Source organism: Cervus canadensis, chromosome 2, assembly GCF_019320065.1.
Source record: "Cervus canadensis isolate Bull #8, Minnesota chromosome 2, ASM1932006v1, whole genome shotgun sequence".
NCBI classification, from domain to species: Eukaryota; Metazoa; Chordata; class Mammalia; order Artiodactyla; family Cervidae; genus Cervus; species Cervus canadensis.
Window position 1 is genome coordinate 89,259,080 of NC_057387.1, and position 23,826 is coordinate 89,282,905.

Consider the following 23,826-nt stretch of genomic DNA (forward strand, 5'->3'; position numbering starts at 1 on the left):
CTATGACTTTATAGTAGCCCTTGTTGAATGTCCACCCAAGAACCATTCTTCCCCTTTTCCTTTGCCATTGTACTAGACATTCTGGAACTTTCTGTACACATATTTTTGTCTTCCCCCCCATATAACTATGACTCAAAAAAGAGTTGAAGGCTATTGATCCTTGTGATGTTATAAGGATAATTGATATCCCTTAGTTCTCTCAAAATTCTGTTAGCTAGTAACACATCAATATACTAGGTTTTTTAAAGCGAGAACAAGGAGGAAATAGGATTTTGTATTTTTTGATATCCTTTTCATTATCTGAGCTTTCTGGAGCTAATGCTGCCATACCGGCTCAGCCCCAAGGGGTGAGTCACGACTGACCTTTGCCAATCCTGGCACTTCTGTTCCCTGCTGTCAGTCATTGGTCTAAACTGGACCTGTGGTCTAGAAGTGGCCAATAAAGTGAAAGAAGCTGCTGGGGGTTCTTTCCTCCCTGATGAGAGGGTGGCAAGAGAGATGGGCTTTTTTGCCACTGACCAGCTTCTCTGTACTTAGGAAGTCGTCAGGTTGGACTTTGTGCTTAAAGCTGTGCCACATTATATTGAGACCATGAAGGGAAGACCAAGAGAACTTCAGTAACCCTGACTCTACACCCAGACACAGCAAAGTCTCTATTTTCAGTCTTCTTGTTATGGGAAATAAATGTTATTTTTGTTTGAGTCACTGAGAGCAAGATAGTCTGTCCCTTGAAGTTGATGGCAATCTAATTAAGACAGACCAGTAAATCAGGCAAGAAGAGAAACAGAGGTCATTTACTGAGCACTTACTATTACATGTAATTTCATTTAATCTTCAGAGCAGCCCAATGAAAGTTATCTTTTGGTTTGTTTTCTTATGACAAACTTGGCACATGGCACTAGTGGTAAAGAACCTGCCTGCCAATACAGGAGATATAAGAGACATGGGTTTGATCCCTGGTTGGAAAGATTCTCCTGGAGAAGGAAATGGCAACACACTCCAGTATTCTTGCCTGGAGAATCCCATGGACGGAGGAGCCTGGCAGGCTACAGTCCACAGGGTCGCACAGAGTCAGACACAACTGAAGCAACTCAGCATGCACACAAAGCTTAATAAAGTTATACAGTTAATAGTAATAAAGCTGAGGTTCAAATCCAGACCTGACACCAAACCTTACATTCCTTTAAAAAATACAAAACCGTATTTCCTCCTTGTTTATAGTTCTTGCTTAAAGAAACACTAGTATATTGATGTGTCACTAGCTAACAGAATTTTGGGAGAACTAAGGAATATCAATTACCCTTATTACATTGTCACAAGGATCAACAGCTTTCAAGTCTTTTGAGTCAAAGTTATATAGGGGGGAAAGACAAAAATATGTGTACAGAAAGTTCCAGAATGTATAGTACAATGGCAAAAATTCTATAGTAAAAACTGGGATGGATTCTAAGTATAACATTCAATTTACTCAAGAATTAAAAAATACAAAGTCAATTATAAACATTTCTTAAATTTCTTAAAATCTTATTCAAAAGAATAACTTCCTCGTTTCAAGCTATTCCATTAAGCAAAGTATCAATATAGAAATCAAAGTTCCCACTTCTGCAGTTCTCATCTCTTTATGAAAATTGATTTGGCTTAAATCTTCACAACAACAAGAAAATTATATAAACACTAAGAATCAGCGAGGCCATTTTTCATTTGGAAATTTACTAGAACTGTATATTCAAAAGCTATTTGTAATCTCATCTCAGCCTTAAGCATGCTCCCTTATATTACCTTTATTAAGTTTTAATTGAGCGTTGTAAAATGCACATGCCAGATTCCTGACACACACAGCTTACCTTCCCACATGCTCTGCAATGATGCCTCCTTTTGGTGAATGTAAACCTGGCTTCACATTTCATGCAGTTTGGAGCCTGAGAATCTGGTACCCACACTGGAGCCACTTCCCCCAGAGTGGTAAATGGCTTTCTAGCAGAAATTCCAAACTGACCAGCTCTGAGATCATTATCTGGGCTTTCTGGAGCTAATGCAAGGCACGGTCTACTGGATATCCCAGATTCATAACTTTCTAAATGGTCCCCATTTGTATCAGCAATAGAGATGTTTCCCGAAGAGGCATTGCATACATTGGTTGCTGAGTTTTCCCCTAATTTTGCTTTCCCAAGAACATCATTTTTGTTTTTTGTGGTATTTCCACTGTTCGCAGGAAGGTCATTTTGCAAATGGTCTGATAATGGCTTTGGAATTTGAAGTTTAAGATTAGAAGGTTGCTTGGGTCTTGCACCACCAAAGGGAACACTGATAGACTGCAGGTTTGCTACTATCTTGGGTGAAGATTGCCCAAGCACTGATGGAACCTGGCTACAGAAATTGTGTAAATAGTTTTTCTTCGTTAGGTCACCAGTGCTGTTTAAAAGTAGTCCACTCCCTTCTGTGGCTTCATTTCCTCTCTGTTCATAAATATTTGAGTAGCATTCCGACTTGCTCTCCTCTATTTCCTTTTCTTCTGTTACGGAATCTTCTTTGGAGGGTAGAGTCTTTGGAACAAAACAAACAGCCGGGCTCTGCATTCCATAGGAATCACAACAATTAGACAGTGAACTTGCTGCTGGTGTATCCCTAACAGTGGAGAAATCACATCCTTCACTTTCATTCATGCAAGTTCCTTCTAAATCTAGACCTGCTTCAGCCATTCTATCACACTCTCCACTGTCATCACAGGTGTCTTCAGGCTGATTCACCTGCAGGAACTTCTCATTTTCTTTTTTTACTTGGCTGTCATTCATCTTGTTTGGTTGAGTCAATTTCCAGTTAGTCATCTCCTGAGATTCAGAGAAATGCTCTGTCATATTAAGAAGTTCTTTAGTGCCAAGAATTTCTTCATGTTTACAACCTTCCTTGTCATCAGCTCTAACTTCACTGGGCACAAGACAAGCTGAAACCTGTTCAGAGTTATCATCCCTACCAGACCCATTAGGCAAGTCAGCTTTGAGAAGTAAAGGTGAAGCAGGCTGGGTGGATTCTTCGGCTGTCCTCTCCTCTGCTGGTTCTTTTTTCATCAAAATCTCCTCACTTGAGTGAGAAAAGGAGTTTGGACTCCCCAGGTCTGTCCTAGGAGAGCTGGTTTTGCCAGTGAGAACCTTATCTGGGGTACAGTCCTCTTGCTTTATAGCAGGACCTTCCTCTGTTCGCTGGGATGAGATTACTGAATCTAGTGTTAAGCTTGTAATCACAGACATGGAGGGATCTCTATCTATATTTTCATCATCCTGTAGCTGTGAAGGGGAACAAACACTGGCTAGATTATCAGAAGTAGTACATATATACTTATCAGAATCCCCCTCTGCATTTGGTCTATTCAATGGATCCATTTGTTTCTCTGAGTTCATATCTTTTTCAGTGGACCCATTTATACTAAAACTAAACTGATCAGTTTGTCTGTTTTCATTATCCAGTGAACAGCTAAAAGCATTCTTGAGGGACTGACTATTATAATTATTACAATCCTGCAGATTGCTTTGTAATGTCCTTTTATCACAGTTATGCATGACAGCTACAACAAGAACGTTCTTCTCATCTGGCAGACAAGCTAGGTTTCCACATTTCTTCTCTCCCACTTCGACAGTACTGCATTGATCATCTCGATTACAGTTCCTCTTAATTAACTGGTCTTCTGTGACTGCATTTTCATCAATCCACATTGTGTTGATCTCTGGATTCAGACTACAGTCTTGTCCATTAGCACAGTGGTCCTCTCCCTCTGTGTTAGGAGGAGCTGAATGAGCCAGAGAGAAGACTTTCAGTTGCGGCTGTGACTCAGAAATTGTAGGTTCATTCACACTGGTCAGTGCAGAGTTAAATGACAGCTGATGAGAAGGGGGATCTAGAATCTTATTCCACTTTGTATCCAATAAAATAGGAGAAACGGTTTCATCTGAAAAAATAAATAATTACAGTAAGTTTGTTGGTAACACTGATAAGGTTAGGACTAAGTTATTGAAATACACTTGCAAATATTCTCTGAAAGTAAAATTGGTTACCTAGGATATGTGAAAACAGAATATTCCCAGGATATGAAGTTTCTGATTTTTAGCTAAGGATAAGAGAAAACATTTAAGACAGTTCCCTGAGTTATATATCACCAAATGGTAATACCTCAGAACATTTCAAACAATGAAAGAATTCTACCTCAATCTAGTTAACATAATTAAAGCGATTGGCGGGCTGTCCTTTGAGCTGAGCAGGGGAGTACAGTAATCAGGTAGGCCTTGCATAGGCTAAGCACAGTATGGGGTAGGGGCTAATCTAAAGTGAAAAACAAATCAGAACAGTGATGAGGATATAGTAATTGAGTGGAAAGGAAACAAATTTTCTGTGGAGACAGAAAGTTATATAATCTACATCATGACTAAGATGTGGGTTATACAGATATATCTCTTGGTCAAAACTGTACATTTAAGATCTATACATTTAATGTATAAATTTTACCTTTAAAAATCTGTAAAGAAAAAAAAAAACAACAACAATGAAGCAGGGAGTGAGGAATAAATGAAGATATATAAATGAAAAATGGCAGCATGTCAATCACTACTAAAGTTGTGTAATGAGTATACAGGAATTTATTATACTAGTCTATTTACTTTTGTATATATTTGAAATTTGTCTGCAACAAGTTTAAAAGTTTCTACAGTATGTGAAATTCTGCTTATAACTATGTTACAATACATTATTTCTTAGGTTCATAATTATACTGAGGAAATTTGGCAGAAATTATGCATTTGCCATATGAAATCAATGTTTTTAATACTCTATCAATAATCAAAATTTCATTCAATGTTTATTTTTTAATAGATCATAACTATGATAGCTACTTTCCCAAGTTATGTGCTATGTGTATGTCTAATTAGAGAAGTAAGAAACCAAGCACTCTGCAATGATTGCCTCTCCTGCTTTCTTCCTAGAGTAAATCTGATAGTCACAGCCCTGAAATTACATTGATACAATTTGCTCTCAGGGAAGCCCCTTCCTCTCAGCAGCAACATTAATCTTTAAGGTTTCCTTAGCACTTTGTTCATATCTCTATCAAAGCATTTATTACACTGAAATGTAATGATTTACCTGACATTTTCAGGCAGAAACCATTTCTTCCCATCAGTGTTAGCCCTAGCTTTACAGAACACTTGATATGTAATAGGTACACAATAAAAACATGCTGATAAATATGTAGTAGGTACACAGTAAAAATATGCTAAGTGATACCACAGTAAAAGCATTGAGGTTGAGGAATATGAGATTAAATGATAGCTCTGGCCTCCAAAAAGTACATAATATAGCTGGAAAAACAAGAAATAGATAAAGCAAACATGAATATCTAACTAGCAGTATATGACAGATTAAGTGTTTGAAAACTACTATGTAGTAGTAGAAAATAAATTTAGTACGAAGCTATTTTACAGGCTGATGCAGCAAACTTGCATTCATGGAAGCAGGAGGATGTGTGCTGGGCTTCAAAGATAATTTTACATAAACTTGGAAACAGGACATATATAAAAGAGAAAAAAGGAAAAGTATAGCCCCAAGCACAAGAATCTGAAACAGCAATTAAGTAAATCAGTTTGAGGTGAAAAAAGAATTAGTGAAAAGAAGCTAGAAAGGACAGATTGCAAAAGCCCAAAAAAATTCAGATTGCATGCAGAATGGGAATATGCTCTGACTGCTAAATGTTAAATCCTGAGTTCCCCAAATGTGTGCTGGCAGAGACTTGAGATTTGGTAACTTGTACTTCTTTTAAGAGATTAAGAGGTGGCAAGAATACACAGAAGAACTATACAAAAAAGATCATAATGATTGGAATAATCATGATGGTGGGGTCACTCATCTAGAGCCAGACATCCTGGAGTGTGAAGTCAAATGGGTCTTAAGAAGTATAACTATGAGCAAAGCTAGTGAGGTGATGAAATTTAACAGAGCTACTTAAAATCCTAAAAGATGATGCTATAAAGTGCTGCACTCAATATGTCAGCAAACTTGGAAAACTCAGCAGTGGCCACAGGACTGGAAAAGGTCAGTTTTCATTCCAATCCCAAAGAACAGCAATGCCAAAGAATGTTCAAACTACCGTACAACTGCACTCATTTCACATACTAGAAATAGAAAGGTAATGCTCAAAATCCTTCAAGGTAGGCTTCAGCAGTATATGAATCAAGAAATTCCAGATATAGAGCTGTGTTTAGAAAAAGCAGAAAAACCAGAGTTCAAATTGCCAACATCCACTGGATCACAGAGAAAGCAAGAGAATTCCAAAAAAGCATCTACTTCTGCTTCACTGACTACACAAAGTCTTTGTGTGGATTACAACAAACTGTAGAAAATTCTTAAAGAGATGGGAATACCAGACCCACTTTACCTGCCTCCTGAGATAACTGGATGTGGGTCAAGAAGCAGCAGTTAATTCAGATACAGAACAAAGGACTGGTTCAAAATCGGGAAAGGAGTACATCAAGTCTGTACATTGTCACCCAGCTTATTTAACGTCTATGCAGAGCACATCATGCAAAATGCCAGGCTGAATGAATCACAAGCTGGAATCAAGATTCCTAGGAGAAAGAGCAATAACCTCACATATGCAGATGATATCACTCTAATGACAAGAAAGTGAAAAGGAACTAAAGAGCTTCTCGATAAGGGTAAAAGAGAAGAGTAAAAAAGCTGGCTTAAAACTCAACATTCAAAAAACTAAGGTCATGGCACCCAGTCCCATCACTTTATGGCAAATAGATGGGGAAAAAATAGAAACAAGGGCAGACTTTATTTTCTTGGGTTCTAAAATCACTGCAGCCATGGTGCAGTGCGGCCATGAAAAAGACACTTGTTCCTTGGAAGAAAAGCTATGACAAACCTAGACAGCGTTTAACACCTAAAAAGCAGAGATATAACTTTCCTGACAAAGGTACAGATAGTCAGAGCTATCTGTTTTTCCAGTAGTCATGTATGGATGTGAAAGTTGGACCATAAAGAAGGCTGATCACTGAAGAATTGATGCTTTTGAATTGTGATGCTGGGGAAGACTCTTGAAAGTCCCTTGGACAGCAAGGAGATAAAACCAGTCAATCCTAAAGAAAATCAACCTTGAATATTCACTGACACCAAAGCTGAAGCTCCAATACTTTGGCTACCTGATGCAAAGAGCCAACTCATTGGAAAAGACCCTGATGCTGGGAAAGACTGTGGGCAAGCAGAGAATGGGGTGACAGAGGATGAGATGGTTGGATGGCATCACCAACATAATGGACATGAATTTGAGCAAACTCCGAGAGACAGTGAAGGACAGGGAAGCCTGGCATGCTACAGTCCATGGGGTCACAAAGAGTCAGACACGACTGAATGACTAAACAACAACAACTGAGATTTTTAAAAAACAGGTCAAAACAGGACTTCCCTGGTGGTACAGTAGATGGGAGTCTGCTTGCCAATGCGGGGAGCATGAATTCAATTCCTGGTCCAGAAGCATTCCACATGCTGCAGAGAGGCTGGGCCCATGCACCATAACTACAGAGCCTGCATGCTGAAACTACTGAAGCTCACGTGCCTAGAGCCTGCGCTCCTCAAGAGAAGCCACTGCAGTGAAGAGTAGCCTCTGTTCGTCGCAAATAAAGAAAGCCCACACACAGCAATGAAGACCCAGAGCAACCAAAAATTAAAAAAAAGAAAAAGTTCAAAACAAATGATGAGCGTAGTTGCAAAAAATCTGGCTTCTGAAATCATTCTCCTTTTAAAGGAGTTATTTTTGGTAAGCAAACACTATATTTCAACTAAAGCGACAACTTTTACTTACTCAACAGGAATATTTTGCACATCAAATATATAGAAAATATTCAACTAGAACCTACAGAAGTTGCAAAGAGACCAAGGTAAAGAACTATAAATTTGTTAATGAGAGTCAGTGGTATTCTAGAGACAGTATTCACATGATTAAGTGTAACATTTGTGTAGATGACAAAAAAACTGTGATACAAGCAGGGAAGAAACTAGAGAAGAGAGTGAGAAGATACTTGTATAAATGATCTGAACTGAAAGGACAATACACTTTCCACTTCATGTTTATAAAGCCCAACTACATACATCTAATAAAATCCCAAAATAATAAGTTTCAAATTTACATGAATCAGGAGTTAGCCTAGGGTCATGGGTGAGCTTAGTATCTGGCACATAGTTAGGGCTAAAAAAATGTTAGTTCTTCCTCTGAATATTAATATATAATACTATCATCAATAAAGCATTGGACCCAACTTTCTCTGTTTTAGTACTGCATCCTCCTATAATCCCACATTTTCTATATCATAAACACATTCAAATAGTGTCACCAAACTAAATTCTCACCTTCGTTTTGTTCAAATTCATCTAACACCTTGTCCAGGTTGTAAGCTTCTGCTTGGAAGTAATTCTCCATCGGTGAGAAAACACCACTCAAGAGACTTATTTAAATCTAGAAAAAAGATCAAATTTTATTATACTCCCAATTATTAAAATATAATTTATAGATATTACAACTGATAAAACAGAAATACAAAGGATCATAACAGACTACTATGAATAAGTATATTCTAATAAATTGGACAACTCATAATAAATGAATAAAGTCCGAGCCACATACATCCTACCAACATGAAATCATAAAAAATAGAAAATATGAACAAACCAATTACTAATAAGGTGATTGATTAGATCACTAATTAAAAACCACCCCATAATATACTCTGTGATGCCAAACTATACTACAAAGCTACAGTAATTATAACAGTATAGTACTCACACAAAAACAGACACATAGATCAATGGAACAGAACACAGAACTCAGAAAAAAACCCACACTTGTATGGGCAGTTAACCTATAACAAAGGGGATGGGGAAAAGACAGCTCTTCAATAAATGGTGTTGGACAACTACATGCAAAAGAATCAAACTGGACTACTTTCTCATACCATATACAAAAATAAACTCAAAATAGATAAAAACACTTGAATGTAAGACCTGAAACCATAAAACTAAAAGAAAACATAGGTAATATGCTCTTTGACATCAGCCTTAACAATATTCCTTTGGATATGGCTCTTTAGCCAAGAGAAACAAAAGTGAAAATAAACAAATGGAACTACATCAAACTAAAAAGACTTTGCCCAGCAAAAGAAACTATCAACAAAACAAAAAGGCTGCCTATTGAATGGGAGAAGGTCTTGCAAATGATATATCCACCAAGGGGTAAATATCCAAAATTGTACAAAGAACTCATATAACTCAACATCAAAAAAATAAACAACCGCATTTAAAAGTGGGCAGAGGATCTGAAAAGATATTTTTCCAAAGAAGACATAAGATGGCCAACAGGTACATGAAAAACTGCTCAACATCACCAATCATCAGGGAAATGCAAATCAAAACCACAAAGATATCATCACACCTGTCAGAATGGCTATCATCAAAAATGAAAACAAATAATAAGTGTTGGTGAGAATGTGGAGAAGAGAGAATCCTTGTGTACTATTGGTGGAAATGCAAACTGATGACAGACACTACAGAAAGTATGGAAGCTCCTTAAGAAATTAAAACTATAACCACCATATAATCCAGTAATTTCATCGCCAGGTATACTTCCAAAGAAAATAAAATTGCTAGCTGGAAGAGAGTCTGCACCTCCATGTTCATTGCAGCATTACTTACAATAGCTAAGACACAGAAACAATCAGATCAACATATTTACAGTGCATCTACTGTATGCAGGGTACTGGGATCAACTGAAGTCTCAGATACGATCCCTAACATCAAGAATCTTATCATTTACTTAATGATAAACAGTGCTAAATGAGAAAATTTAAATAGTAATCAAAACAATTTTAATAACAACACAGCGCAAGAAACTAAACGGTTAATCTGTCAAAATTAACAGGTAAGTATTACAGAGTAAGTACTACAAAAGTTCAAGAAATGGACCAGCTGATCAGTCTAGATGGTCAAGGAAGGCATTATTTATGGATCTCAGCTGGGTCTGGAAGGATGGATAAAATTGTAATAGTCTTCTACACGGGAACATGCACCAGTGAAATTTCAAACAGGGAGAGACATACTAGGAATGGGCAATTATTGAGGAATCAGTGAAATCGGAACAAAGATTTATTTACATGGGTAACAGCAGGACACAGCTGTAGTGACAGGCATTATATTATGGAAGCCCCGGAATGTAAATTTGAGATAAGTATTATTTATACTTTAAGCAATAGTTAAGAATTACAGCATAATGGACAAGAACATGAATTCTAGGACTAGACCATCCAACTTCTAATCCTGGTTTCTAATTCCACTTGACCTTACTAACTACTTGACCTTAGGGAAGTTATTCAATTTGTGCCTGCGTGCATGCTGTTGTTCAGTTGTGTCCGACTCTTTTTGATCCCGTAGACTGTAGCCCGCCAGCCTCCAATATCCATGGAATTTCCAAGGCAAGAATACTGGAGTGGGTTGCCATTTCCTTCTCCAGGGGATCTGTCTGACCCAAGGACTGAAACCACATCTCCTGCGTCTCCTGCAGTGGCAAGCCGATTCTTTACCACTGAGCCACCTGGGAAGTCCAGTATTCAATTTACCTGTGACTTAATTTTCATCTGCAAAACTGAGTAATAAAGTACATACCTAAAGATTAAATAAATTAACATAGATAACACATTTAAAATACTGTCTCGCACATGATAAATGCTTCATCAGTAATTATTTAAGTTTTTAAGGCTTGGAGTTGATCCTTTTATTATAAAATATCTAGTAACAGTGATTACACAGGCTAATTTTCAGCCCTATCCTCCCTTCCACTAATATTTACTGAGCATCTATTATGTGCTATGCTTTGTGCTGGAACACTACTTGAATATACATTTCTTCAATGTCTCATGCTCCTTTTCTCTTTGAGACCTTTTATCTGTCTCCAATACACACACTCCTTGCCAAAATAGTGAGCCAAAAAGTTTTTTCAGTTTTTTCCCTAAGATGGTTCTAGTAGCACTTAGTTGTCTTTAACCTCATTTAAAACAATTTTGCTAAACTGTATTGTGACAGCTGTCGTATCACAGTGCACTTTAGAAAAACATCAAGATTGGTGAATTTTTGTGTAGACATTCTAACATTGAAGATGGAAGGAAAAAAGTAACATTTTTGGCATACTATGCTTTATTATTTCAAGAAAGATAAAAACACAACTGAAATGCAAAAAAAGATTTGTGCAGTATACAGAGAAGGTGCTATGACTGATCAATCATATCAGAAGTGGTCGGTGAAGTTTCGAGCTGGGGCTTTCTCGCTGGATGGTGCTCCACAGTCGGGTAGATCAGGTGAAGCTGATGTCAATCAAAACGAGGCATTAACTGAGACCAATAAATGTTAATACCACACAGGAGATAAACCAACATATTCAAAACATCCAAATAAAGCCTTGAAAATCATTTGCACCAGCTTGGTAATGTTAATCACTTTAATGTTTGGGTTCCACATAAGGTAAATGAAAACTTTCTTGACTGTACTTCTGTGTGTGATTCTCTACTTAAAACATAAAACGTTATGGTTTTAAAACAAATTGTGACGGGTGATGAAAAGTGAATACTGTACAATAATATGGAATGGAAGAGATCATGGGGCAAGAGAAATGGACCATTAACCACACCAAAGATGGTTTTCATCCAAAGAAAGTGATATTGTGTATATAGTGGGAATGGAAGGGAATCTTCTACTACTTCCAGAAAACCAAACAATGAATTCCAACAAGTACTGTTCCCATTTGGACCAAATCAAAGTGGCACTCAATGAAAAACATCCAGAATTAGTCAACACAAAACACATAATCTTCCATCAGGACAACATAAGAGTGAATGTTTCTTTGATGACTAGGCAAAAACTAGGAGCAAGGACACTTATTCCTTGGGAGAAAAGCTATGACAAACCTAGACAGCATTATTAAAAAGCAGAGACCTCACTTTGCCAACAAAGGTCCGTATAGTCAGAGTCATGGTTTCTCCAATAGTCACGTATGGATGTGAGAGTTGAACCATAAAGAAGGCTGAGTGCTGAAGAATTGATGCTTTTGAAGTGTGGTGTTGGAGAAGACTCTTGAAAGTCCCTTGGACTGCAAGGAGATCATCCAACCAGTCAATCCTAAAGGAAATCAATCCTGAATATTCACTGGAAGGACTGATGCTGAAGCTAAAGCTCCAACACTTTGGCCACCTGATGTGAAGAGCCAACTCATTAGAAAAGAACCTGATGCTGGGAAAGACTGAAAGCAAGAGGAGAAGGGGACAACAGAGGACAAGATGGTTGAATGGCATCACCAACTCAATGGGCAGAAGTTTGAGCAAGCTCTGGGAGATGGTGAAGGACAGGGAAGCCTGGCATGCTGCAGTCCATGGGGTCACAAAGAGTTGGACACAACTGAGCAAGGCAAAAACTGTTACAGCTTGGCTGGGAAGTTCTGCTTCACCTGCCGTATTCATCAGATATTGCACCTTTGAATTTCTATTTATTTCGGTCTTTACAAAACTTTCTTAATGGAAAAAATTTTAATTCCCCAGAAGAGCATAAAAGGCACCTGGAACAGTTCCTTACTCAAAGAGATAAAGTTTTGAGAAGATGGAATTATGAAGTTGCCAGAAAAATGGCAAAGGGTAGTAAAACTAAACAGTGAATATGTTACTCAATAAATTTCCTGGTGAAAATGCAAATGTGTCTTCTTTTTTTACTTAAAACCTGAAGGAACTTTTTGGCCAACTCTACATCTTTAGTTCTTAGCTCAAATACTACTTTCACAAGAAGTCTTCCTGAATCCCTAGAAAAGGTGATCTCTCCTTATAATCAATCTCTCAAAGCACCCTTACCTTTCCCTTTATAATAATTATCACAGTCTTATTATAAATACACACTGGTGTGGTTATTTGATTAATGTCAGTCTCTCCCACCACACTGCAGACACCACAAGGCACCCACTAAACTGCAGTCAAATGCTCCATCCCTGAGCTATAACTCCAAGACACCCACTAAACAGTGTTCACCATGTGACTGTCACAGAGCCCAGTGTGGCACCTATTTCATAAACACCTGTGAAATAAACAAATGAACAGTATAAACAGCCATTCAAGAAACTGTATTGAACTCCAATTGTAACTACTGATTCAGGCAAGCATCAAAAATGGATGCCTAAAACCTTTAGGTAAATAGTGGGGAAGAAAATTTTCACAATGCCCCCAAAATATCATTCTATAGATGATTTGTTAGTCCCAAGGGAGAAAATGTACATTTACAGTGAAAAGATGCAGCAATCACTCCCTTAACCAAATGAACAAGTTCAGCATCACCAACAGTTTAACAAGCCGACAGTATGCATCTCCTGATGTGATACAATAAATTTAAAACATTTACCTACAAAGTATTCTTTCTCAAATTGTTTAATGTGAATTGAATCATGAAAAATTAGACAAATGTAGAATGTGAGGCATTCTAAGACAACTGTCCTGAATTCTCCAAAAAATTCAGTGTATTCAATTCTGAATTAAGACAGACTAAAGAAATGAAAGAACCAAATGTTATGCGTGAATACTAACTGGATCAAGGAAATATACATATAAAATACAGAGCAAAAAAAATGACATTTAAGGGATAATCAGGGGAATTTGGACTATACATTAGTGATACAATGAATAAATAATCATTTTCCTGGATGTGATAAGTATTTAAATTTTGTAGGAGAATGTCTTTACTCTTAGGAGACACCTACTGTATCTATTTGGGGAAAAAAGGTGTTATGTTATTTGCAACTAACTTGCAAATAATTCAGAAAAAAAAATATGTGAATGTCAGTGTGAGTGAGTGGCAAGGGTGAGGGGGAGAGGAGAAAAGGGCTCAAGAAAGAGGCAAAATAGTAGAAATTGATGAACCTGGTGATGGATATTTCTGTACTATTCTTTCACTGTATATTCTTCACTATACTATTCTTTCAACTTTTCTACAGGCTTGAAATTTTTCAAAAGAAAAGGAAAAAAAGTGTACTGAGCTTGTGGTGGAAAACATTCTTTTCTACTTTGAATACAGAAATTCTAGATAAAACACATTATTTTTAAAGAGTTTATATAGTGAAATTCAAAACCAAGAAAGAGAAATAAGCCATTAACAAAGAAGAGATCAAGCCACAGCAATGAGTGAGAATTGAAGGGTGGCAGTCACAGGGGTTACAAAACTAGACAGCAACCTTCAGACCCAGGATTTGAAAGCTAGAAAGTAGGATGGGAACCATTGGCTGTAAACTTCTAGAAGTTTCTGCATTACAGAGGGCCAGACTGGGCTCTCTGCATAAAGCCAGGAGCTGAAGGAAAAACTGCCCCAAGTGGCCCCAAGACTCAGCAATGGTGCCCGATGGAAAAAAATGCCAATAAAAATCAACCTTCAGAAATTAGAATTCGTAGCCTGCCCCTCCCTCAGGATTGGTAATGATACTAAGTTTTCCCATTCATGAACATAACATAAACATAGTTTATCTCTATCCTTGCTCAGCTCTTCTCTTCCTGTGACTTGTAATAATGTTTTTAATTTTAAGAAGTCATTAAATATGTGACAGTGGAGAGAGAAGAATTTGCATGACTATAAAGGAGAAGCACAAGGGAGATATTTGTGGTGATAGAATCGTGCTGTATCTTAAATTGAAATGGTGGTTATACAAATCTGCCTGTGATAAATGGGACAGAACTATATACACTCATGAATATGCACACAGCAGCATTATTCATAAGAGCAAAAGGGTAGAAACAACCAAAATATCCATCAACTGATGAACGGACAAATAAAATACTAATTTCCTGGATTTTACATTTTCTCTAGTTGCATAAGATGTAGCAAATGAGAAAAACTGTAAATGAAGGATACACAAAAAACTATACTATTTTTGCAATGTCCTGTGAATTTATAGTGACTTTAAAATAAAAACTTGAAAAAATAAAAATAAAGGGGAAAAATTATTAACAATTCAATAAATAAGGAGCAGATGAAGAGGGCATCTGTGTATGGGGGGAGTCAGAGCCCAAGTGTGGCAAAGCAGATGCCCTTACATAGGGGTGGCCCAGCATCAGGTGTCACAGCCCCAAGAAGGAAACCGCCTGTGCAGCACAGCCCAGCGTGAGTCGTTAAGAGTCCCAGAGAGGTGAGGAGGGCGCCCACACCAAGGGATGGTCTGGCAGGGAGACAGCACAGTGGGCAGGATGGCTTCACATGCAGGAAGGGTGCGGAGGAGATAGAAGAGGGCAGTCCAGGGTGGCAGGTCACAGTCTGAGCAGGACTAGAAGGACCAAAGGGAGGAGACAGCGACAGGGCCCAGATTACATGCAGAGGGATGGATCAGAGAAGCGATGATGCAAAGGGTATTAGGAGGAAGGTTTCTCATTGGTGGAGAAGGGGTTAAAATAGGGGAAAACTGAGAACTAGAAAGAACCCTGCAATGTAAATGTGGAAAAAGAGAAAAATACAAAGAACCCTGCAGTGTTGGTTTGGAATCTGAATTGTCAGTTTGAGCTCATGGATTTCAATAAGCATACTTATAGTAATAAGTAAACACAGTTTTTGTATTCATGGCAATAAACACAGATCTAAGTGTGTGTGTGTACACATATATTCAAAGAACCTTGGAGCAGCAGATCCCCACCTCCACTCCATGTAGCAATGAGCATACCTAGCACCAGATTTGATTTGTAAATATTGTTATTCACTAAAAAGAGCAAGGGCTCCACGGAAAAATGCCTGATTCTAAAGCTGAAGTAGAAAAAATATAAGAACTTTGATGAGGATGGAGAGAAACATGAACCCTCACACATAGCTGGGAAGAAAGTAAAATGGTGTGGCAACTTTGGAAAACAGTTAGGCAGTTCCTCAAAAAGTTAAAAGGAATTAACCACATGGCATAGCTATTCCACTTCTAGGCTTATTCCGAAGAGAAATGAAAACATACATTCACACAAAAACTTATCTGTGAATGCTCAGAACAACATTATTCATAACACCAAGAGGTGAAAATGATCCAAAGATCTATTAATTGATAAATGGATAAATAAAATGTGGTATTATATATTAACAAAATATAATAGTGTATGATAATTTAAATGGATAAAGTATTGCCATATGCTATAACATACATGAAGCTTGTAAATATCATAGTAACTGAAACAAGCAGACACAAAAACCTACAGATTACATGATTCCATTTATATGAAATGTCCAAAATAGGCACAGAAACAAAAAGTACATTAGTGGGTTGCCAGCAGCTGGGAGGAATTGGAGGGAAATGGGAGTAACTGCTAACAGAGACAAGATTTCTTTTTGGAGTGATGAAAATGTTCTGGAATTAGATAGTGGTGATGACTTCAAGACTCTGCAAATATATAGAAACCACTGAACTATATATTTTAAAAGGGTGAATTTTATGGTATGGTATGTGAATTACATTTCAATTAAACAAAAAAGAAAAAAGAAGTGTCCAAAAATGATGGGGACATATCAAAGGACACAGAAACCAGCTTGAAGGAGCTTCCACTGACCTAACCAGGGACATTCTAAACATCAAAGTAAACAATGGTAGCAACAGATTATAACCATTGGGTTAAAAATAGAAAGCCATGAGTCTTTACAACATAAATGAATGAATTCCAAGTGTAATGAGGAATGGGGTATTTGAAACTACTTTGAATTTTGAAACTATATAGTTTCAAAATTCCTCTCCACAAAAATACTAATTACAAAAAAAAAGGAGTCACTTCAGAGGCAAATCTTGGCAGATGTCACCTTACATGAGTGATCAGAGTGAATGAACATCATCAGTAACAGGACAAACAAACTTCATGCTCCCTGATAGATCGCAATAAAAACAAACAGCAATGTCCACACTAGGGGAGGTTGGGAGAGGATTTGGGGGGGTGGGGTAGGACGAAATGAGGTATATGGAAACTCCCTGTATTTTCTGCTCAATTTTTCTCTGAACCTAAAACTGTTCTTAAAAAAATTAAGTTTACTGAAGAGAGATCAAGGTAGTGGAGCAGGAAAAGAGTGGAACTCACCTCCCTCCAAAAACACATCAAAAATACATCTCCATGTGGAACCATCTCACTGAACACTAACTGGAGACTGGCAGAAAGACTCTTGTACAACCAAGGCTATAGGAAACATCCACATGGAATCAGGTAGGAAAGGAAGAAAAGTGATCAGGCTGGGGCCTGTGTGCTTGGGAGGGGACTCAGAAGAGGAGGGGGATTTCACGGGTGGAGAAACTCCCTGGGGAGTGAGCCACTGAACCCACACACTGGAAGCCAAAGCCCAGGGGCTCGACGCCAGGAAGACAAGTCCCCTTGGCTGGTTGAAGGGCCAGTGGTACTAACAGAAGGGCTGTGGGAAGCACACGGGGAGCACGCACACCCTTGCTTACTCCCAAAACAGGGTGGGGAGGTCAGATTGAAACTGCACGAAACACTGGCTGGCTTCCCAACTAAATGAAACACGTGATCCCAAACTCAGTACTCCCCAAAAAGGACATTATTTGCACATCTGGCAAAATGAGAAAGATCTGACAACAGGATGGTGGTAATGCATCAAAGTTCATTCCCTAATTTGATGGCGGTGTTATAGTTATGTACAAAATCCTTTTTTGAAGGGAACAGTTTCAAACATGGTAGGGGACGCAGCTAGCAACTTACTCTCAAATGATTCAAAGAAAAAAATTCTCTGTACTATACTTGCAAATTTTCTATAAACCTGAGAGTTTTTTTTTTTTAATTTAAATGTACTAAAACTATCATATTTTAAATTTCCAGGGTACTTTCTTTTTCTGATCCTTTTTATGACATCTTGATCTTACTTCATGGATATAATTCTTTTCTTACTTCTTTAATATAATTACCTACAATTTGGTCTGACTTTTTTTCTTTTTCCTAAACCTTCTGTTTCCAATACTATTTCCTCCAAGTTCCTGTTTTGTGTTTTGATCTCTGTCTTTCACATTGGATGCTTTCCTCAAATGCCTCACATTGAACAAATGAAGTACCAAAAGTCAACTGGAAGCTCTGAATGTGTGGCTTCCCAGCTGGAAGGCTTCTACTGCACAGTGATTGGGGGGGAACAAAGCTATTTCACTGAGAGACCTCCAAATGTCAGCATATCTAGGTCTTTTCTTTGGACTCCCAAGAAGAGTCATATAATCTCCTATAAGGGGGTGCAGAGATGTTAACACCAGGTAATCACTGTCTGAAAGAAGAACAGAAGATGGGAAGGGCCTCTCTTTAATATATAGGATTTCCCTTTATCCTCCTGTTTTTACTATGCAGCCAAAGAAGATGGGACTCCAAATCAGACTAGAGCAGGGGTATATTATTTGTGGTAGGATGGGCTACTGTAAGAAATACTCCAATAATTTATTATTGCTGACTAATTATTATTTATTATTATTAATGGTCTTTGCAGTGGGTTGAAAACTTCCTAAAGAGGAGATGTCTGAAAAATAAGATTTTGCCAGATGAAGGCAGACAGAAGCACTCTTTTCTCACACTCATATGTGAGAAAGCTAGGGGACAAGAAATACCTAGCCAACTCCAAGTCCAGAAGTTTTGGTGAGGAAACTACTACTGCTAGGTGCCTTAAGAACTCAGTCTGCCACACACTGTCAGACCCACACCTCTATCCTTGAAGCGTACATGGAAAATCAGAGCACTCAGCCAGAGCACACAACACTCCAATAGGGAATCAGTCTCTGAAACCAATCTCACCCACATACCTTCCCTTCCCACCACCATGTTCTACGCATTAAATAATCATAAGGCTTGAAAGAAAACAAAGAAGATTTCTAGTCAGAAAAATGTCAGTGATTAAGAAGTCTTGCTCTATCAGAATTAACAAAATGCTTCCAATTTTCTGCTGGAAATGACTTCTCTTCAGAACTAATCTAAACATACAAAATAAAATAATGTAATTAAATCTGTATTTCTGATTCCTTATCCTAAAGTAAGATTTAACTATTTAGTACTTGTGCGATTAACTAAGAAGTATTCATAACATTAATTGGGTAGATATACCAATTAATTGGGTAGATTTCCTCTTAATAATATTGCTCAAGTCCATGCTCTTTGTTATGCTGAAATTACCTTTCTATGCTCAAGATAGAAGTTGACTCTAAAAGGAAGAAGCCAAGCACTGGTACAGAAATTAGCATTTTGATGTAATTCAATAGGAATTTTAAAACATCCTCTTTTTCCTTGGACTTAAGCCAAATCTTTTTTGTAGAAAAAAGCAATATTCCTGATTTAATAAGAGGCAGTGTCATAAATGAAGCAATTAGAACATATATTCATGAGCATTAGTTTCTATAAAGCTATTTGTTTTCCCAAGTTCAAGCTCTCACAAGAAATAAGATCACTGTATTTCTTACCTTTTTCCCCTTACACACGTGATAAGGAACGGACTCCTATGTGTTTACTCATGATGCTTGCTGCACTACCAGCCAGTCCTGCTGTTTCACTATGTTCTGTTTGATCCTAAAGAAAAAACACATTGCTCATTACATCTGCTAAAGCAATAAGCCCCAATTTTCTTCATATCAATCTATCATGCTGCTGCTGCTAAGTCACTTCAGTCGTGTCCGACTCTGTGCGACCCCATAGACGGCAGCCCACCAGGCTCCCCCGTCCCTGGGATTCTCCAGGCAAGAACACTGGAGTGGGTTGCCATTTCCTTCTCCAATCAATCTATCATAGCTAGACAAATTAAAGCTACTCCAATTATATCTTCAGATTCAAAGACCTGGCCAGCAGCGAATGCAGCAGCAGACACATCATATTGTCTAAAAAGGCCCAAAGTTAAATGTTTCAAGGAATAGTTAAAAATTTCCACACACTTCTTATTTTCAATGAGTAATACAAAGTGAGAGATCAAACGCAGGTACTTTTTATCCAATGACTATGATAATTCATAAAAACACTATTTATTTATATTTCAATAGGCCTTCCACAGGTCCAAAGCTAACAAAACTGCTGCTTCACAAGAAAGTCCTCTGTTAGTGATTTTTTTTCCTACACATACAGAATTCTTAAACTGAGATCAAAAGATTTCTGTTAAGATTTTTTAATGCCAAACAACTGTTTCTCCTCCAAATGGAGTCCCTTATGATTTCAGCCCTTCTCCGCTGCTTAGAAATAACTGATTAGCAGTTGAAACTAAACAGAATAAAACTAAGTATCTCATATTATCTCTATAAACTATCTAACCTATGATCAAAACAGTTTCAAAATAGAAGAGTATCTTAGACATGATCTAGTAAACATCACTTAATTTTAAAGTTATCTGGCAATAAAAGAAATTCTTCTGACATTATCACAAATGTAATTATCCTATCTGATGTGAAAATGATGTGGTTACTAAAATAATAAGTATTCTAAAAGGCCAAAGTGTAAGCCTTTGACTTTGCGGATCACAACAAACTGTGGAAAATTCTGAAAGAGATGGGAATACCAGACCACCTGACCTGCCTCCTGAGAAATCTGTATGCAGATCAAGACGCAACGGTTAGAACAGACTGGTTCCAAATTGGGAAAGGAGTACGTCAAAGCTGTATACTGTCACCCTGCTTATTTAACTTCTATGCAGAGTACATCATGAGAAATGCCGGACTGGATGAAGCATAAGCTGGAATCAAGATTGCTGGGAGAAAGATCAATAACCTCAGATATGCAGACAACACCACCCTTATGGCAGAAAATGAAGAAGAACTAAAGAGCCTCTTGATGGAAGTGAAAGAGAGTGGAAAACGTTGGCTTAAAACTCAACATTCAGAAAACTAAGACCATGGCATCCGGTCTGATCACTCCATGGCAAATAGATGGGGAAACATGGAAACAGTGAGAGATTTTACTTTCTTGGCTTCCAAAATCACTGCAGATGGTCACTGCAGCCATGAAATTAAAAGATGTTTGCTCCTTGGAAGGAAAGCTATGTCCAACCTGGACAGCATATTAAAAAGCAAAGACATTACTTTGCCAACAAAGAACCTAGCCAACAAAGTCTAGTCAAGGCTATGGTTTTTCCAATAGTCATGTATGGATGTGAGAGGTGGACTATTAAGAAAGCTAAGCGCCAAAGAATCAATGCTTCTGAACTGTGGTGTTGGAGAAGACTCTTGGAGAGTCCCCTGGACTGCAAGGAGATCCAACCAGTCCATCCTAAAGGAAATCAGTCCTGAATATTCATTGGAAGGAATGATGGTGAAGCTGAAACTCCAATACTTTGGCCACCTAATGCGAAGAACTGACTCATTGGAAAAGACTCTGATGCTGGGAAAGATTGGAGGCAGGAGGAAAAGACAGAGGATGAGATGGTTGGATGGCATCACCAACTCAATGGACATGAGTTTGAGTAAGCTCCAGGAGTTGGTGATGGACAGGGAAGCCTGGCATGCTGTAGTCCATGGGGTCACAAAGAGTCGGACATGACTGAGTGACTGAACTGAACTGATTCTAAAAGGCTGGGAATTCAAGTTTCCAGGGAACAATTCTAAAAAGTGGAATGAAAATCACGGATGAAAAAATTTCCTGTCTTGAGAACTTGGAAAAATATATACATGCTACATACTCTAAATGAGAAGAGCTACTGATGCTAAGAAACAACTTCTCTCTATCAAATAAAGGACAAAATCATACCAGAAGTATGTAAGAGCTATATAGGATAGAAGTTCCAAGGTCAAAATGAGAATGAGACCAAAGTAATACTTCTAATAACTAGCTAAAATTAAAAAAAAAAAAGAAATATCTAAATTCAAAGTCAAATTCTGAGTATTTGTGTCTATTTTAATGTGTGAGGCAAGTCCAATAATATGATGTAACTGTCTCAAATATAGGTTTTGCTTCTGGATCCCTCTGACCTAGCCTCAGTTGGTAAAATCTCAAGCCTGGTTAAATTCAACTATCTACCTATCCATACGTTCCCCTAAGCAGCTTAAACAAGGCTAAAGGAAAACCCACGCGAGATGGTGACTCCTCTCAACTTCACATTTATGACTTCACAGTACATTTTCCTTAGTTAATCTACTTTCAACCCTATATCTCATCTTCATCTTTCTGATATGCCCCAAATCCTTCAGTTGAAAGCTTTCACAATTCAATTCTACCAGAAGATAAACCTCTAGTCTCCTGCAGGAGCAAGTAGGAAAGTTACTTGACCACAAAAGATAAGGTGGAATACCTGCAAAATTAACCACTCCTAGCACAGACTTCCAACCAATCCTGTTTTCAACACCACACCTCACCTAAGCCTTTAGAGGTCCCTAAAGACTCCACATCACAAGACTGTCTAAGGTTCTATGGTGGTACACACTTGTTCTCATCAAAGCTCCCGCTGCAGGTAATTTATAGTCTTTGTTTTAAAACCTTTCTTTACTTTTTCTCTTTTTTATAGCTTATTTTTAAATTTATTTTATTTTTTAACTTAGATAATTTTTAAAGCCTACTTTCCATTTATAGTTATTACAAAATATCAGCTATATTCTCCTTGTACAATACATCCTTGAACCTATCTTACACTCAATAGTATGTATTAATACCTCCCACTTCCCTACCTCTACATTGCCCCTGTCTCTCTCCCCCTGGGAACCACAAGTTTATTCTCTCTGTGTTTCTGTTTTTGTTATATTTGCTAATTTGCTATATTTCTTAGATTCTACATATAAGTAGTAAACTATAATATCTTTCTCTGACTTATTTCACTTAGTATAACATCCTCCAAGTCCATCCATGTTGCTGTAAATGGCAAGATTTCATTCTTTTTTTATGACTGAGTAGTATTCCAATGTACATCTTACCACATGTTCTTTATGCATCTATCTACTGATGCATACTTAGGTTGTTTTACATCTTGGCAATTGTAAATAACACTGCTATGAACATTGGGGTGCGTGTATCTTTTTGAAATAGTGTTTTTGGCTTTTTCATATATATAACTAAGAGTGGAACTGCTGAGTCATATGGAAATTCTATCTTTAGTTCTTTGAGAAAACTCCATACTGTTTTCACAGTGGCGGTACCCATTAACATTCCCACCAACAGTGTAGAAGGGTTCCTCCTCCTCCACACCCTCTTCAACACATATTATTTGTGTCTTTTCAATAACAGTCATTCTGACAAACCTATGATTTTTGAGAGTTACATAATATTATTGGACTTGCATCATAGGTTAAAAAGACACACATACTCAGAATGTGAGGTGCTATCACATTATGGTTTTTATTTGCATTTCCTGATGATTAATGATGTTGAGCATCTTTTCATGTGCCTGTTGGCTACCTGTATTTCCACTTTGGAAAATGTCTATCTATTCAATTCTTCTGCCTGTTTTTAAATCAGGTTGTATTTATGATGCTAAATTTTATGAGCGATTTATACTTTCACCCATTCAGTAGGTTGTCTTTTCATTTTGTTGATGGTTTCCCTTGCTGTGCAAAAGCTTTTAATCTTAATTAGATCCTATTTACTTACCTTTGTTTCATTTACTTTAGGAGATGGATGCAAAAAAATATTGTTGCAATTTACGTCAAAGAATGTTCTGCCTATGCTTTCCTCTAGGAATTTTATAATATCCAGCCTTGCATTTAAGTCATTAATCTATTTTAAGTTTATTTTTGTATATGGTATTAGAGAATGTTCTAATTTCATTCTTGTACATGTAGCTGTCCAATATTTCCAGCATCATTTACTGAAGAGACTGTCTTCTCCACTGTATATT

At 37.6% G+C, this 23,826-nt stretch overlaps 1 protein-coding gene across 3 annotated transcripts in view; it reads right to left on the reverse strand.

Moving 5' to 3' along the window:
• ZFYVE9 (zinc finger FYVE-type containing 9) overlaps positions 1-23,826 on the reverse strand; it is a 176,909-nt gene that overhangs the window by 88,203 nt on the left and 64,880 nt on the right. For 2 of the 3 annotated variants that reach the window (XM_043461328.1, XM_043461325.1), the window contains exons 2-4: positions 19,487-19,592; positions 8,386-8,491; positions 1,845-3,940 (exon numbers count right to left, since the gene is read on the reverse strand). In XM_043461328.1, the coding sequence (XP_043317263.1) occupies positions 1,845-3,940; positions 8,386-8,455 (2,166 nt within the window). In that variant the 5' untranslated portion in view covers positions 8,456-8,491; positions 19,487-19,592. The remainder of the gene's footprint in view (positions 1-1,844; positions 3,941-8,385; positions 8,492-19,486; positions 19,593-23,826) is intronic. The other variant, XM_043461326.1, reaches the window with a different exon arrangement.